The following is a 19,761-nucleotide window of genomic DNA, read 5'->3' as shown; positions in this document are numbered from 1 at the left end:
TGTAATGAAATAGCTATTTTTGTTTCTTTTCGGGTTATAGTTTTTAGTCTGCGCTGAAATTCATCGTTATTTGGCTCGATTTGATAATTTCCTGTAGGAATTGAAACAACATTCCAATCAGGTATTCCATCATCTCTATTTCTATTTGCAAATACAAACGAATTATTCACCTGTAATCCACCAAATGATTTTGATCTGATATTTGGCCAGCTGTAATATACTTGTAATTGCGCTAGTGCGATTTCTTTCACTGAAACTGCAGTTGGAAAGTTAATGCTAAATTCTGGATTAGTTGAGCTTGCCGATATGATTGCTGATTTTGACGGAGTCGTGTTCATTACTATTTGTTGAAGTAGCTCGCTTGGCGATGTCAATGGAGTTGACATTGTTATTTAAATCCTGATTTTCTAAATCAATCACTGTCATTGATTCTTTGTACATTTTGATCATCTCCAAGAACTCAAAATCTGATATTTTTCCATCACTAAGGCTCATTGATAATAACGAGGATAATTTGGAGTATGCTAGCATCAGAGACGGCATTAGGAGCACGCGAGGCCTAGGGCCGACCGTGACCGCACAGGGCCAGAGTATCGGTATCTCGATTGGTATGCTACTGCAAACACCGATTATGTGAAAATAGCTGCATCTGTCTGCATCTGTGCTGCCACCTGTTAATTGCGTTACGAAGTTGACTAAGTTAACTTCGCAACTTTGCCTGCATTAGCGTTTCCAATTTACCGGAGAATATACCTTGACAAACTCATCAGGACGACCATAGACCTGAAGCGTGGGGCCTGGGGCGGTCGCCCAACTTGCCACCCCCAAACGCGTTCATGGCTATCATTGCTGTATGTAATTTTATTATCTAATCATGCAATTTTGCATTTGTACATGTACTTATTTTTCTAGCAATGATATTAGGAATACCGGCAATAGTTGTTGCAGTTGAAACACAAATTGTTACAACTACTGGTTCCATCATTGTTATTGTTAATAATAGCACGCCAGTTCCAGCAATAACAGCAGACGCTGAATAAACAATTATATTAACAATAACTACACGTCTGCGATATTTCTTTTTTACTCTACAAACTATATCATTCCATTTGATGTTGCTCGTCTTTAAAACACATTTATCCTGAGGCTTTGGTTTAGTGCTAGTAACCTTATTTTTTTTCTTTTCGTATGAGGTTTTTAGTTTTCAGTTACATTTCAGCAAAAGGTCTGTTCACCTCCTCTGCACGAGATCGTATAGCACTCTCTCCCATAGTAAGCAAATCAACATCTTTCTGACATAATTTGCATTTTGAAAAGCTGTCTGAGAATGATCACATTATCCAGAATATATATTTTTATTCGTCTAGCCACCGAAGTTGGAATCGGCAGCCAGCCATTTTGAAGCGTACAAATGATCCAAATTTAAACTGTGACTACATACGGGCTTCAAACAAGTTCAAAACATACGATTGTGCAGCGGCATGTTGTGGAAAATTCCGATCTGGAAGAAATGTAGCGAGAGATCAGGTTTATTTTTTATTATTATAGTCTTCTTTTTTAATGAATTCTTTAAAATGAAAAGTCTTTATCAATTCAAGAAAATCAAGGCTTTTCAAGGTACCCAGACAATATTTTGAATTATCAAGATGTTTTCAAGGCCTTGAGGGACAAATTCGTTTTTCAAGACTTTTCAAGATCTTCAAGGCCCACTACGGACCCCTGAGTCTTTTGCAAACTCATCTGACCTTGAGTGACTCCTCAGAAAGCAGAACCTGTGAATTATGAATAACCAATTTTACTTAACTTTACCCAGTAGCAGTTCCATGGCTGTATTTTCCTAAAATACCTTGTAATGTTTCACAGCCAAATTACCTCAGGTCATCCAAATGGACCACAGAACATTGTGAAGTTGCTTTGGTAGAAATCATTCATCCCACACAAGTCCAAAATGTCAGTAGAAATTAAATGAGGTTTACTGTTGAAATCCTGAACGAACAAGTGCAAGAACACTTAAATGAAAACAATCTTGGTTTTCACAAATCCAAAAGACAAGAGCCAGCTAATCCTCACATGAAAATTCCTGCAGGCTATTATTTTAGACCCCAACATCTGGTGGAAAAAATTGCCACTATTTTCTTCACCCTGTGAAACTGAAAGAAGGATTTAATTTGATCTTTGTGTACTCCAATATGTGGGGATATAACATTGTGCGAAACTCATCCGTGCCATTACTGAGAGCCATTCCTCTGCTGTCGCTGTTTATGAGGAAGGTGGAAATACGCATCACGTTTACCGTAATTTGTATATCCTCACTATCTGCCTGTCAGTAAGTCATATTTTGACAGTACCAACTGTAGTACAAACAGAGATCTGGACAAAATTATCCATTCTGGAAAAGACAAGTCACAGTGAAACTACATTTTCAAAACGATTCTCTAGTGAGTTTTAAGTTATGTATCCTGTGTACTGAGGAGTCACTCGACAATGAGAACATGGTTTAGGAGACATGCTCAAATCTGCTTTTGTTTCTGTGGTTCTCATCTTAAAACCGATGTGGACATGCGGATTGCATGCTCTGATAGATGCCACTTTGAGGCAAGGAAAAGAATTTCTCCAAAATATCATTGATACACAAAATCCCAAAGCCTTCTTGACAGCAAGCAAAAATGTCTTGCTTTAAACTGGAAAGGACCTTTTGGCTCGCCAATAAACTCGTATATATGTGCTATATTTATGACCAAGGCTTTCCTTTCTCAATCAAGGCAAGGTAGAGAGAAGACAAAAAGCCTTCAAAGTTCATAAATATGTTGTGAGACAGACCAAGAAAAGAAGAATAGCCAGAGAATTTGACACATTTGATTATTAAACAGATAATGATGTCCCAAGATTCTCGCGAATGTTCCAAGTCAGAACTGGATCTGTATGTTATTTTTCATACTTTTAAGAAGAAAAAGATATTTTTTTTTGTGAAAGAGAAAAATACAAGTATGCAAAATTTCAGAAGCAACACTATGTTTGTCTTATATTAGATTTTGAACACGATCTCTTCCACAAAATGACAGTAAACTTTCTACACGTCAAATTGTTTTATTCGTGTATGAGAAAAATACATGTATATGAAATTTCAGGAGCCATGCCATGATCATCTTATATCCAAATTCATGTTATAATGGAGCATGCTAATAGAGAGGTCACATTGTATTTTAATATATTTATGGCAAGTGGAAAAATCAACCTTATATTCAATATACTTCTTTATATACACCTGTCTGTATATTACAGTTCAGGTTTAAAAAATATCCAACATTAAAAATTCTTTTATTTCCTTCATTTTTTGTTTAAAATCTTTAAGTTGCTGTGTGGAAGCTTGAAATGCATTCACTGATGTCACCACAACAACGCATACAACTAACATAAACTGTCATGACTGGACAAAAGAAAATCAGTATTCTTTTACAAAAATTTACCTTTTCTTAACCATAACCAACAACACGACACAAATTAACTGAGAAAGTATAAGAAATGAGGCACTAGAAGGAAGAAATTGCCATTTACTGTATTATTTCAATGCTGATGTGATGCAACAAAATGCACTTGTACCACACAAAATAGAATACAATGTACATTATATACTGACTCTAGAGAATTCATATTGTTGACTTCTCAGGATTGGTTTCTTCTCTGAACAATCCTTGAGTCAGAAAAATAAGTGATGAATTGTGGATTACAGTTTACTGTAATAAATTTTCCATGTTGTTTAAAGACCAGTTTGTCATTTCCTGTCACATCAACCTGAACAGCCTCTACAGCCACAGTGAACACACTCTACTATCTTACCCTGTAAAGAAAAAACAGTGTTATTTCATGAGATTATTTGTTTGCATATAGACGATAAATTTAGCATAGTAAATTTTAAGTCTTTTCTTTACACATTTTATGCTGAGGTGTGGTTTTTTCTTTCTTGGATTAAACATCAAACTACCATAAATGTACATATCTGCAGAAGCATTGTGTTGAAAACTTTACAGTGTATTGATGGTCAAGTTCTAATTGTATGATACTAATTTACAACTGAAAAAATTAAATTTTCATTTTGCTTGTATTTGGCAATGATAGCTCTGCATATGAGTCCAGCCAAATAATTCTTTTAAAAAATATTTTATCATGTTGATGCTCTAAATCTGAAGGCAAATACCATTTCATTATGAATCCTAACCTGCCTGCCATTAAATCTGAAGGCAAATACCATTTCATTATGAATCCTAATCTGCCATTAAATCCATAAGCAGTTATTGCAAAGCATTGATAATATATATTATGCTATCATGTCCTGACAATAATCAAATATGACACATAGCAAGAAGTATCAGAGAAGGATCCTCCACCTACCGCTTCTAGCTTGGATTTAGGGACACGACAAATGCAATTTGCACCAAAATTGGTGTCCCTGGTCTGAATGCAGCGGAGACAGCAGAGATTCTCATAGCCCTGTTTCTTCCACTTGGCGATCAGGTTTTTATCAGCAATATTTTCCTTTAAACAGTACTCGTACAACTCTGAAAAAGTCAGTGAGAAACAGTCAGCTTGGAAAAGTGCCAAGTAAATAGAACACATCTTTTGTAATTGTGGCAATATATATATATATATATATATATATATATATATATATATATATATATATATATATATAAACAATACAATGACTTTGTGTAATGGAGTAGATAAGGCACACAAAGGAACTCCTTGACAGAACTGCAACATACATACTACAGTAAAACCTGTAGTAAGAGACCGCCCCTTCTGCCAACAAAAAACGGTCACTCAAGACAGGTGGTCTCTCAGGTTTGTAAAAAAAGTCCAGTTTCCAAGGTCCAATTTCAGAACAATTTAAAGAAACATAACCACACTCATTGTACATATATTCTATTTTTGATTAATAGTTCTTGCTAAAATATTGTACTCATTCATCTGAGAATTTTTTTTATATAGCAATAAAGATACACTTCTTTCATTAAACATGAAATCACATTTACATTTTAAGATCATATGTACATGTATTAGCATATGAAATCATTTCTGATTTACTCCATTTCCCTAGCACCCTAAATTTGTATTAACCACTATTTTGCGAGTGGTCTGGGTTTTTTCTCTCACTCCTTTCAGTTACAAAAATTATTTTCTCTCGTGTTAAAATCTGTTTCGTTTCAGTTGGTGATTCTTCCATTGTTATGAAGGTACTAGGTGTCAACATTATTAGTGCTCTGTTGTAATATCGACTGTAAAAACGGTTTTGACTAGGCTTTGGGAAAATATGATAAATCTATACAGTCATGTACGCTGAATATCTAACAATTAAATTAAATAAAAAGAAACAGTTATATCATCCAGAAAAAGAATCATTTACTCAAAGACAAAAGTCAACAGCTTAACTCTATAAACAAAGTGTACAACCCGGTTACACCAATTTGAATAGAAGACAGCTTGGCGACTGGGAATGGGATGTAATCACTAACATCTGGGGGAAAAAAACCAACAACAAACACCACAAGCCTTTAACACTATTAGGTGAATCCCTCAAATTATCCTCGCTTGCTGGTTTAATAGACATAGACCTTATTCACCCCAGGCAATACAGATTATCTCTGTCACCATGTACAAACCAGGTAGCCAGAATCCCTTCTTTTTTTATTTTATTTTTCCATGCGCGTTTTTGTTCAGAACAATCTTTGCTATTCAAGCGATCATTGTTACAAATGATTACTTAAAGGTCAATGATGTCTATGTTCTTGCGATACAGACATTTGTTCATAGTGTTTGATACGGCTGGGAACCAGGCTAAGAGCTGGAATACTCTATAGGTACTTTGAGTCTGGTTTACAATAGAAAATATGAAACACTGAAAGCATACCTAAAAAATTTCAGTTACAGTAGGCACCTTCATTTTGTTTATTTTTTTATATTTTTTTTGTTTTTAATGTCATTGGATTAAATAATGGTCAGTGGAGTTTATCCCCGTTTTTGCAATTGCGGTCGTTCATAGCAGTGTCTAAATGCATATTTTGCCAAGACATCGTGGTCACTGGTCACAATCAGAAGGTGTTCACTCATGACAATGTGTTTACAGTAATACCTCGCGCATTCGCGTTTCTGGATTTGCGAATTCACGGATTCGTGAAATTTTCATTGGTACCCTCTACGTACATGTTTTCTTTATTTTACTGAATTGTACCTTCGTTATATGACTTCTGTGACATATGAAGTTTGCCCAGTTTACCTTCCTGACAATGACAAAGAAAATGTCAGTCATTAAGTTTACAGTCCCATTCGTTACTTGGTTTTACCTTACTGTGAGTGCAAAAGAAAACAGCAGCCAATGAATTAGTATAGGGGTAATATCAGTATACATGTACCGTACTGTAAATGCGCTAGTGTGGCAAATACCCATTAGGCGATATTGTACTCTATTTTTACGTCAACCATTTATTTCTCTTTTAAAGGGTAATGTATTAAGCTAACTTTTAAATGAAATTAAAGTGCTTTGGGAGCATGATTTGGGTCATATTTAAGGTTTAAACCCTAGAAATAAGCATTTATTAGCATTTTTAGTGACTCGTACCAAACATTTGCGATTCCTCCTGATCCGCGACTGGTTCTGGAACCTAACCTCGCGAATGTTCGAGGTATTACTGTATATAAAATCGATCTGTGCATTACAATTATGGTCGGAAATGACAGGTGGTCGCTTGTAGCAGTTTTCACCATATTAGTTTTTGAGCATCCTCTTCAAGTGATACTATTAGTTTCTTGTTTGTACGATTTTCTCCACTATAAATAATACTGTTAGTTTATTTGTGTGTACCATCTTCTCCATTACACTGGATCTATTAGTTTATATTTATGTATTATCTACCCCATTAAAAAGGCTTTGGTGAATTTGGGTGAATTATTTTTTCTATTACAAAGGATACTATTGATTTATTTGGGAGCATCATCTCCATTATGTAGGCTATTACTGACTTATTTGCGTGCATTATCTCCTCCATTACAAGGATACAATTGCTTTATTCGGGTGCATCATATTAGTTCATGAATCATCTCCATGACAATGAATACTGTTACTTTATATGTGTGCATTAGAATCTCTGCTATTACAAAAGGTCATAAATTTAATGCAAACATTATTAAGACATTTATGTTTATGAAGTAAGTGTATTTACAGTAGACTTCTGTTACAAGTAAAAGTCAACACTCTCCATTTTCTGGCAATGTTTCCATTCTAACTTAAAATGCAAAAACAGAAAAATATACATAAAATATTCCATACAATACTGAACCTTAGCTACCCCATAGGCCACTATGACAAATCCTCACCCTTTTTATTACACATTCCTGTCCCATCCTCACACCCTAACCATGATCAAGTGGTTGTAACCCTAAATCTGTCCTCCAGCTAAAAATGCATTTGCAAAGTTTGGTCAAAAAATATTTCGCCTGAGTATAATCAGTGATTACACAGCTGAACTCTACAATGTTTTTTGTCTCCAAGAGCCATTTTAAACAATGATGGTGTTGAACTTGTCAAGATCCATTCCCTCACTAATTTTCATGAATCTAAATATTATCAGTGCAGCGTAACCCACCTTAACAAGACACAGTAATGTATCAGCCATCTATTATAAATGACTTCTTAAATTGTCTAATATATACAAACAACTGTCTGACATGGATATCAGACTGTTTTTTGATCAATAACGTGCACTTAACAGACATCATGACATAACAAGTGCAAATATTTGTCTCTCTTCAAAATCTAGAAATATTTTGCTGACTGTGCTGGTTATTTGTTGCCATGCTCATTTTCCATAAGAACTCAATATGCATGTTCACTAAGCATTGACTTCAGACCTAACATAATAATGCCAATCAAAAAAATTACTGACAATGAAAATAATGCCTCTTAAAGTCTTGTAAATTAAAGGTTCACATGCTGGTAGGGGTGACTAGTTCTGCATACATGCCAACCCATGGCAAGGAAAAAGTGTAATCCAAGTGGACAGAAAGAGTAATCCCAGCAGAAAAGGAGTAATCCACATATAACATAATAAAATTCAATGAGCATATGTACAAAATGATTTATTTACCCCTCGTGTCTTTTAACATCAATTACTGATTCAAATGTTTCATATATAGCACTCTGAGCTTTAAAAAGCCACAGTCTCTCATACTGCATTTCAAAACACTTTGTACCAGCTGAGACTATGAATGTTTTGCACACCAGCAAAGCACTAAGTGCTGGGTTACAAAGCCTGGATCTGAATTGAGTTTTATTTTTGTTAACAATACTGAACAATCTCTCATAGTCAGCATTATAATGGTAAAGAACCAATATTCCTTTCATAACCTGACAAAGAAGAGGAAATATATATCTTCCAGTTAGTAATCACTCACTTTAATAATAGCTTCATTACCACAGTCCATTGACAAGATTACAAATTTAATATGGTTTATTTATTTTTTGGCGTACCTGTGGTAATTTTAGGCAATGGTTAAATAGTATCTGATTTGCTGTTTTTCCCCAGTATTTCTGCAAATACATGTCAAGTCAGAAAACAGCTTAGACCTTAAAGCACATCTTGTAAATTCCACAACAGAGCATTGTCCCACATGTTTCTGACCTACATAATTTGCATTTTAAAGTTAAATCTTTAATAAAATAATACCTAGGCTTTGCTTTCAATGATCTGTATATTTTTCTGAATATATCTGCCCAATGATTTACGAAAACAGACAATCTAATAAACTGGTACATCCCAGACTTAGCGAAGTCCGTCATTATTTCCTGTTAGGCATACTGGTTCACTTACAGTTTCAAACTAATTTTATGATGAAATAGTGTACAAGAGGCAGTCAATATATATCAATATCACAGATTCTGATCTTAAAACACGTTTGTATGTTTTATCATCAAAGGATATCATGCAGGAAATTGATAGTTGCTACCTTACTCGGAAAAGAGTTAATGATCAATCAGCTATCAAAACATATGCTTGTGAATGGGCAAGAGTTTGTCAACGTAACTGATATCAAAACTAGGCCTAGCTACTGATGTATTGATGAATACATTTCGCTACAACACTTGAACTAACCAGGCTAAGGCGAGGGGCATTTAAAAAAAAAGTATGGTCAGTCAATGTACCTCTTAAATAATATTGGTTGCCATTGAGTTTAATTTCTACATTCTTTATAACATAGACATAGCTCTTGTTTGTCCATCTGAGTGAGACTAAATTTTGTCAATCCAAGTAAGGACTTATTCCAAACACTAAGCTAGGTATCACACTTTCTTACAATTAGCTACTGTCCCATCCAAACTATGAATTTTAGCAGCTATAGCACTCTTCCGAATCTCGTTACAATCTTCACAAGTTTGCCAGTTAACCCCAAAATACTTCTCCAAATTTATGAATGGCATTTTGTCTAAATCTCAACATGTCTTGATTTCTGAGGTCACGTGCACTGCTTATTCTGCTATATAAGGAAATGAACACAATAAGAAAAACTAAAATTGTTTATTTCATGTACTTTTATAAATGAACACATGTATAACTCTGGGTCTTTCTGCCTCTGAATTCAATCACTGTAAATATCTGAAGATTCCCCCCCCCCCCGGCCGCCAGTCAAAGCCTTTGAATTTGCCACCCAGCTATTGCATCATGTTCTTTTTTATGTACTCTTATAATGGCAACATGTATGTACATCAAGGGGTCTTTCAGTCACTGAATTCTGTCATTGTAAATATCAGCACAGCTAACTGAGCAACACATTTTCCCACAAAGCTGGTGGCTGAAGCAGGACTGGCAAGTCTTTGAATTTTGCTGCACACCTATTACATGCATAAGGAGGACTCCCGCCTCAGTGATTTTCTGTGTCCTAGATCAAAACTTGGTGTAATTAAGCGTTTCCGAGACCTCTGCTGTACACTGATGGAGACATTTTTCAAAATAAATAATGCAACTCCTGTATGAATTCCAGTCATCACTGATGCATTATAATCTGAAAACCACATACAGTTCTGCCAACTTATGTTTATTTAAAGCATTATTAAGCAATTAAAAATGTTTTCTCTAGTGTATGTTAATTCTGGTAATGAAAGAAAAGGACTCCTGACTTTGCCCATTTCATTGTTAAAGTCTCGTACACAGACTGGGTACAACTTTTTTCATCATAATCATTGCTCCTGTCTGTTTCAATACTAAACATCCCAATTTTCATGGCTTCTGCAATTTTAAGTGAATTATCTTCAGCTAAACACTTAACTATATTAGATGATTTTGTTTTTGCAGATGCATATTTTCTGCAATTTTGGAATCAGGAAACATCTGTCTGAACAAAGGACCAACGTAATCTTCTACTGCTAGGGGTGGTCCATGTTCTATTAAGAACTTGGTAAATAATGCCTCTGCATTTATAAAATTTGTGTCCACAATATAGTTCTGCTGTACAAAAGAAGTTACCTTAGTACTGAGTTAGTAAAACGAGCTAATTCAAGGTTTCTTTGTTTTACCACCATGACCAATAATAAAATCTTTTCCACACAGCCTGCAATGGGCATGAAGGTGGCCTAGAATGGAACGCTGTATTGTGTAATTCATGTATTCATCTTTAAATCGGTTGTTCATCTTTTTCTAATCCATCCGTGAAATTATCTGAAATTATTTTGCTCTAACACACACATCGATTAGAATAATCTGACCTGACTTTCAGCAACAATACCTACCGAATGTTTCTGTACCAGATATGAATTAGAACACAGAATATGCGAGCAGAGATTAAAAATTAGAAAACCAGTCTGTTCTCTCCTAACTCATCCATACAGCAGTTATAAATGGAAACCGAGGTCAAACGTTTGAAAGTAGAAACCAGCATGTTTCTTGGAAATAGGCAGCTGCCATAAATAGAAAATAATACTGTTAGGAAAGTGCATGCAAGCCTATGGAGAAGTGTACTCTTATGTCGTTACGTAGAAGTTATCTATTTTAGAATATGGTCTGAGGGTTTAATGGGATGTTTATAAAAATGAGAAAACAAATTTATTAATTTTTGGGGGATGGGAATATACTGAAAATGCGTAATCCAAATACATTTATGTGTTAGGCGTAATTTTGTGGAAAAGAGCCTAATGAATATGTCAAAACCGTAATGGTTGGCATGTATGTTCTGGTTCAAATTTAGCATAATGTTAATAATGTTCTCAATTAAATCATTATATCAAGGTACAATATACAATACAGACTTCCTAGGAAGAAACAATGGTCAAGATACAACAAAACTGTATGTAGGCACTTTTATATGTGTGGACACGGGAGTACCGTAGCTCTTATTTACTTTGCAGAGGTAAGCTAAGAGTGCCACTGAAAATGCATTTTTCAATATCTGACTTGTCCTAGTAATTCATGGATTATTTGGAATTTAATTTGCAATACCATAAGTTCTTTTTACATTTTCACGCTGTTGAACTGTACAAAATTTGTTGGCTTTTACTCTTTTCTATTAGTTATTTTAAGACCATAGAACTGTAAGATATATATATATATATATATATATATATATATATATATATATATATATATATATATATATGTATATAATTTATGCCTGAAATCTTCATGAAAGATTTATCTATGTTAAATTACCTCTACTAATGGCCTTTCTTCTGTAGAACAAGTCATAAATGTATCGTGATTTCTGATGATGAATCCGAAATACTGGCCAAAGTGCCTCTACTTTTCTTTTTCCTTCATGGGGTTCTTGTTCGGCTGAAAATATGCAACTTTATTAGACCCCATTTGGCAAGAACAATTATGTGTACTTTATCATCTGATCACAAAAATTCACTAGAACGCTTAAATTGTATCATCCAGAATAAAGAAAATTTATGCTGCAAGAAATCAAAATGCTACTATGATCATTATTAATTATGCTGCATCACTTTATAGCTGATATGTATGATAGAAAACTCAAGTTAAAATGCATAGAAACTAGTACAGAATAAAGGTATTTGGTTAGTATGTAAAAAATGACAACCACTTTATAGCATGTATTATAGAAAACTCAAGTTAAAATGCATGGAAACTATTACAGAATAAAGGTATCTGGTTAGTATGTGAAAAATGACAACCACTTCTTATACTTTGGTCCCAAAAGAAAGTGCTGCAGAAGAATATAAATTATTTTCATTTTCATAATTTTCCTCCTACACATATTTATGCATCAAATCACAAGCAAAGCACCTCTAGGACATCAGAGAAATATCTGTAGATAAAATATGTGTGTGCAATGAGATTTTATGAACTTCACTGCCCTTCAGTTCTCCTACACACAGAGTGGTTAATCAAATAAACATCAACTCACTGGATTTTCTTTGGTAAAAAATAATGAATTGTGTCAATTTAAAAATGGTTTAAAAGAATCATTTCTGTCTGAAAGGCAATGAAGCTGTTTGTTTTAGTAGTATCATTATAACGATTCTGTATGTGTGTTATTGACACAGGTCAAGCCTTCTAAATCCGATGACATTACCCTTAAATCACACACGAGTCTATGATTTAAGCAAGTGCATATGAACGCTTGGTGAGCATTCCCCAGTGTCATGTGAGGTTACTACACTAGCTGCTGCAACCTATGCTCTGTTGTACATGGTGAGCATTCACCAGTGTCATGTGAGGTTACTATACTAGCTGCTGCAACCAATGCTGTTGTACATGGTGAGCATTCCCCAGTGTCATGTGAGGTTACTATACTAGCTGTTGTTGTTGTTGTAGGGTTTAACGCCATTTTTCAGCACAAGATAGGCTATACATGGCGGCCAGTATTAATGGTGGAGGAAGAACCCGGAAAAACCACCGACCCACGAGAAGCTACTGGCAGGCTTTCTCACATAACCACATTAGCCGAATCCAAGACTCGAACTGACACAGACAAGTGAGATGGCAGTGATCCATAACGGTGAGCGCTTTAGACCACTCGGCCACTCGGGGTCCCTACTATACTAGCTGCTGCAACCAATGCTGTTGTACATGGTGAGCATTCCCCAGTGTCATGTGAGGTTACTACACTAGCTGCTGCAACCAATGCTGTTGTACATGGTGAGCATTCACCAGTGTCATGTGAGGTTACTATACTAGCTGCTGCAACCAATGCTGTTGTGCATGGTGGGCATTCCCCAGTGTCATGTGAGGTTACTATACTAGCTACTGCAACCAATGCTCTGTTGTACATGGTGAGCATTCGCTAGTGTCATGTTAGGTTACTATACTAGCTGCTGCAACCAATGCTCTGTTGTACAGGGTGAGCATTCGCCAGTGTCATGTGAGGTTACTATACTAGCTGCTGCAACCAATGCTCTCTTGTACATGGTGAGCATTCCCCAGTGTCATGTTAAGTTACTACACTAGCTGCTGCAACCAATTCTTTTGTACAGGGTGAGCATTCGCCAGTGTCATGTGAGGTTACTATACTAGCTGCTGCAACCAATGCTCTTTTGTACATGGTGAGCATTCCCCAGTGTCATGTGAGGTTACTATACTAGCTGCTGCAACCAATGCTCTGTTGTACATGGTGAGCATTCCCCAGTGTCATGTGAGGTTACTACACTAGCTGCTGCAACCAATGCTGTTGTACAGGGTGAGCATTCGCCAGTGTCATGTGAGGTTACTATACTAGCTGCTGCAACCAATTCTCTGTTGTAGCTACTTACCTTACCACTTATTATTTATCACAACTATATATTTCACAATTTTACTTGTATGAGAATATTTTATATTTATTGTGGTTATATTTCTACATAATAATGCAATGTTTATTATATTAGAGAATTATCAGGGCAAATATTATATAAATGGTATTTAAAAAAAATCACAGACTGATGCGTATAGAGTTTTGAAATAATTTATTATAAGTATATCCAATGCTGGAATCGGATTACTAAACCAATGAAGTGCGTGTCATGTTACAGAAAAGATTAAATTGCTACATGTATTTTGTTCATGTGCATCATACAGACTTGTCACTCAAATGATGCATGATTTTTCAACAACATATCTTGAGCTTCTTTAAATAAATCCTCAGCTGATGCAAACTGGTTAAAAAAAAGTTTGTTTGCAACACACTGCCCAAAGTTTTGAAATTACAAAGCTTAAAAGAATTTCACTGTGAATGATCATACATGTATAAGCAATTATCCACCAAGAATATTTTTATAACCCTATCTTTTCAGTGATGTGTACCCACTTCTGAAGTTAGGTATACCATCAATCGAGAAAATGGAGGATTATTTCCCCAGCCCAATATATTCCGCAAGGTGTACATAGACAAAGCTACATATATGTTTTGTTCCAAGCAAATGGAAAGAACCAGTTTGATACCGCTTAGGAATGTTGAGTCTGTCAGACTGAGACTGTTCCAGTGCTGTATCAAATGAGTTCTTCCCCCAGGCTCAGAACAATACACTTATGTGATTTTGTATTTATTACATATCCCCTTTTTATTCATTCTGTAAAAAACATTAAATGTATACCTAGTAAAAAAAAAAAAAAAATTAGGCATTTGGAATTTTATGAAAGATAGTGTACACCCCTCAACATGTACATGTACTTGTATTTAACCCTGGCTTAGCATAAATCCACTGTGCAGTTGCAACATCGGTCTGTCAGTAGTTCAAATATGGATTTACATTTTAGCTTTGAATTTTTAAAAATGCTGTATGGGACATAGGAATGAATTTAATCTGCAGTCACACTCACAGGCAAGCAATTTTTTTCCTTACTTCTCAAATGGAACATGTTTTGGACGAGTAAATGACCCTTTTGTTACTGTTTACTGAATATACCCTATACTCCCAAGCAAATTTCTGAGACAGTAATTAAATACATTCAAGTTTATACAAGAATCTCATTCATTTATAGTACATTCAAATCCACTATTTTTGTTTTGTTTCCAATTAATACAAGAAATTACTGATGAATTGAACTTAACATGATAATTTTAAAATAAAATTATGAAATAAAAGATTTCAGTCTCTCCCTAACATGCGGACTAGATTCTTAATATTGATTTGGATAACTATAAACCATATTATGGTACTGATCTGTTTTCTTCTTTTATTTTCTACTTGAACAGTCAAAAGAATTTAAAATGCAAACATACATTTCCTTTATTGTCCTCTATTGATCTTGCTAATACAGTATGTACATAACAGATGTAACTTCGACTTTGGAAAATAAACACAAAAAAGCTGCTGCTCTCTGTGATATGACTACACATATGTAGAATCACATCTATGCTGATAGGCAATCAAACAAACACTGAGCCAAGTTTAATTCAGTTAAGTCATACTTGATTCCCTCTTCTATGATAAATGTCAAAGATAATCTCAGAGTAACACTGATTCAATCATATCCACCAAAGCGTGACATCTATTACTGGTTAGCTCTGTCCAGGTCATACTTATTTTGCATGGGTGCAACATTATTGGCTGGTAAGGTGTAAAAAGTAGTCTAAAATACATGGCGATCACTGGTACATAGTCAAGGGGTCTGCTCTTGGACCTGTTCTCTTCATTCCATACACTCAGCCGCTCTCAAGTGCCACAGATCATCCAGTGTTTCACCAACTGTACGCTGACGACACCCAAATATACAAATCTAGCCACCCAACTGAAGTTGATGCTACCATCCAAGGTGTAGAGAGGTGCATTTCTGATGTGAAATCATGGATGACATGTAACAAGCTGCAGATGAATGATGATAAAACTTAGGCTATTCTAATCACAACACAGACTTTTCTCATTCACATCCTTTACCTCAAATGATTAATATCAGCAACACCAACATTAAATTCACACAATCAGTACAAAACCTAGGTGTTACTCTGGACAGTACTCTCACATTGCACCAACATGTCATGAACATATGCAAGGCTGCATATCTTGAGCTGAGACGCATCAGCTCCATTCGCCATTATCTTTCAGTTGATGCCATTAAAACACTTTTGTGTTCATTAATTAGTACTTTCAAAACTGGACTATTGTAACTAAATTCTGTCTGGTTCATCTCAACATCTATTTCAGAAACTAAAAAAAGTTCAAAACACAGCTGCTCGGATCATACTTAGAGTACAGCGATCAGAGCACACCTTCCCGCTGCTCTGTACCCTACACTGGCTATCTATTCGATCCAGAATCAAACACAAAATATGTTCTCTATGCTACGTTTCACTGACGGACTCTAGTCCAACATACCTATCTGACCTCGCCCATGTGTACACACCAGCAAGATACTAACGCTCCTCTTCTGACAATCGTATACTCATTATTCGCACTATAAAAACGAAGTCATATGGACAACGTTCACTTGCATACCAGGGCCCAGCAATGTGGAATGAATTGCCCACTTAACCCTTTACCTCATAGAGCATAGTGACAAAGTGCAGTGCACTATAAATAGAACACCTGTTACCTAGTCGACCCATACGCATATGGTTGCCTGTGAACTGTTATGCAATGTAGTGTAGGTTACGTTTAACAGCAATTTTAACCAATTTAAGAGTAAAGTCTGATTGTTATAGCTGTGTAATTATTTTTCAAGGAATTATTTTTTTGTGCTTTAAAAGCTTGAGAGAACTTGTTCACCGTCATGTATGTTTTTCGTCTGCGTCTACAACACTAAATCATCTGAATTTCATAATTTATAAAATCTAATTGCTGCCTACATCAATATCAGAGCCTTTACCTAAGTTATTGAATCTTTCATGGTTGTGATTCTAATCGTGAAAACTTCATACTTCAATGAAATCCGCGAACGCCACTTTGGAGAGTGGAGATTACGACCCAGTTACTTTAAATAGCAGATATCGAAGAGTGCATAAACAGCGACCACGTGATCTGACATAATTGTCATTTGCAGAAATGTTGTTGTTGTTGTTGTAGGGTTTAACGCCATTTTTCAGCACAAGATAGGCTATACATGGTGGCCAGTATAATTGGTAGAGGAAGAACCCTGGAAAACCCTGGGAAGAACCACCGACCCACGATAAGCTACTGGCACATTTGCAGAAATGAATGTAGTATCTAATATGTGGGTTTTTCCCCGAAGGTGGTGCTACGAAAACCCGCTCAAAATGGCTGATGTTTACAGCATGTGTCAAAAGGCGCTTCCATGCGAATGGAGTAGAGGCATCAAAAGGTGCTTTATGAGGTAAAGGGTTAATTTAGACACAAAGGCAGTGATCACATTCAAGAATGCTCTTAAAACTCATCTATTTCAATTACAATAACAAACTTAAAGACCTAATAATGTTTCCTACCTTAAATATTTCAGCATGTTTTTTTTTTGTTTTCTAATTTCATGGTGTTTGTTTCTTGCAATCATATCATTATGTATGTTTTTTATGTTATAGTTGTTGTCTATTTGTAAAGCGCTTAGAGCTTCTAATGATTAGGCGCTATACAAAGTCCTTATTATTATTATGGACAGCACTCAGAAAATGAAACTATGCTACAGGTGAATCAAGGATAATTAAAACTGCTGTTATAGTCTGAATCAATGCGCATCATAAAAAGCACGAGTTGGAATTACCATGCATCAGAAATTAGTCAAATTTAAACTCCAATTTCAAAACCTGAAGGTACATGTCTACTGGAGAACCCAATATGAAGAACCATAATCTATGAATGTACAGTTCTGGGAACCTAAAACCACTGTGCATCTTTCATCATTTTTTTCTCTCCAAGTACAAATAATCATAGACAAAAGACAAAAGGTTTTATTTTCAATTTATTAATACTCTTGTCATTATCAAAGAAATTTTATAAAATTGAAATGACCACTCTGGTGGCCTAAGTGGTCAGACCATCTGCCTCAGACGTGGCAAGTTGCAGGTTCAAATCCCAGTTGAGTCATACCAAAGACTTATGAAGATGGTACTAGCAGCTTCCTTGCTTGGTGCTCAGCATTAAGAGGTTAGTGTTAGAACTGGTCGGTCTGGTGTAAGAATATTGATTGAATTGGACATGATGCTACATGTCTGCAGCATGATGCATCGGTGCTAGACATCACTATAAACTGCCACAATGCAGAAATCACAGCGATATGACTGAATTTGTTATTGAAGCTACATTAAAAATACAAATCACACATTAAATTGGTCAAAATAACTTAAAATATCATGATTCTCATAAAGGATGATTAAAAATTTGCTGAGTAAAACTGCTTATTTGTCAGAAAGAAAATTCTAATACTTTAAATGAGCACAAATGTAGTGGATGCTAATTTAATTATGATCTTACAAAAATGTTTCTGGTAAATTTGGATAAATTATAGTACCAAAGAACCGCATTATAACATCAGTAATGACAGATCCACATAAAACCCTACAACTCGGACTGTATTCTAACAGTGTTACTATGCAGTTATCAGCTGTAAAAAGAAAATTAGTGAAATGGATTTTTTTTCATGGTAAATATTTTTCTTTCATTTCACAAATTGTAATAATACAAATGTTTTGTGTTGATCAGCATAAACAAATATTATGGTCATGACATCACAGAGTTTTTTTCTATTTACGGAATTGAGAGTTTATGATACTGCATCAAAATAGGATGGATCACGATATACTTACCAACTGATACAAGGGTGTGGCATGACAAATTTATTAATTAGAATACCCTGCATAACAAAGCTAACACATTCGTATGAATCGTGTCTTCATACAGTTGTTCTGTTCCCCACCCATTCCGTCATTCAGAAAAAAGGTGGAAAACAAATTGTTTGCCAAAATGTAACACTAACTGTACTGATGTGTTGAACCCAAAATATATTATTTACCAATACGGAACGATCAACAAATGAAGTTACAAAAAAATACATTTCATCTAACGTCGAGCTCCTATATGTCTCTTTTTCTAAGAAAAAGTGTGCATCAACGTGGACATGTTGGCACATTTACTCAAATAAAATGAATTATTCACTGTTGCTCTAAAATGTGATACTAATATTGTGTAACAAATATCATCCAAACATGTCCACGTACTTTAACGTTGATTTTGCCGTATGGATTTAGTCGCAATTTCTATACAAGCCGAGTCCTCACCTTCTCTCATTTTCAAATCCAGCTCGTCCAGGGTTGGTTCAATCAACTCCCATCCCTCTGGAGGTGGTTTCCTGCTTCTTTTTACCTTGGGCATCGTGGTCCTAAGCTTAAAGTAAACGTGTTATGCCAAGAGTCTATATTCTCTGATTTTTTGTTGTTATTCAAACATAGACTTCCCAACTTCCAGCACTTCTATTTATGCATTATGGGATTGATGACTATAAGTAAGATTTACTTACCTCCGAAATTGAAGAGCTTGACAACTTGCGAAACTATGTACCTCTGAAATTGAAGATATACAACAGAAGTGCTCCAATAAACGTTGTGGACTTCCCCATACCTATGCAAACACCATTATATATATATATATATATATATATATATATATATATATATATATATATATATATATATCATCATCATCATTGGCGACTCGGTCTCGAAAGACCATGCGAATAGCGCCCTTGGGGTGTTGCCTGTCTCTGTTGGCAACGTCTGCTGTGGCTGTGCATATATATATATATATATATATATATATATATATATATATATATATGGTTTTTAGGGGCTTCAAAGTCAGTGAGGGATTTAGATTTTATACATCCTTTTGGTTTA

At 35.2% G+C, this 19,761-nt stretch overlaps 1 protein-coding gene across 1 annotated transcript; it reads right to left on the bottom strand.

Annotated features, from left to right (window-relative positions):
• Positions 1-3,067: 3,067 nt before the first annotated feature.
• LOC149806225 (protein BUD31 homolog) lies at positions 3,068-19,369 on the bottom strand. Its single transcript, XM_089951176.1, has 4 exons — positions 19,147-19,369; positions 11,694-11,816; positions 4,390-4,556; positions 3,068-3,838 (listed from the first exon to the last, which is right to left on the bottom strand). The coding sequence occupies exons 1-4, from the start codon at positions 19,238-19,240 to the stop codon at positions 3,788-3,790; spliced, it is 435 nt and encodes a 144-aa protein (XP_089807302.1). The 5' UTR covers positions 19,241-19,369; the 3' UTR covers positions 3,068-3,787.
• Between the last annotated feature and the right edge of the window lie 392 nt (positions 19,370-19,761).

The sequence above is a fragment of the Sinohyriopsis cumingii genome, chromosome 2 (assembly GCF_028554795.1).
Source record: "Sinohyriopsis cumingii isolate HCF-2022 chromosome 2, ASM2855479v2, whole genome shotgun sequence".
Taxonomy (NCBI): Eukaryota; Metazoa; Mollusca; class Bivalvia; order Unionida; family Unionidae; genus Sinohyriopsis; species Sinohyriopsis cumingii.
This window is presented reverse-complemented; position numbering and strand designations above follow the sequence as displayed.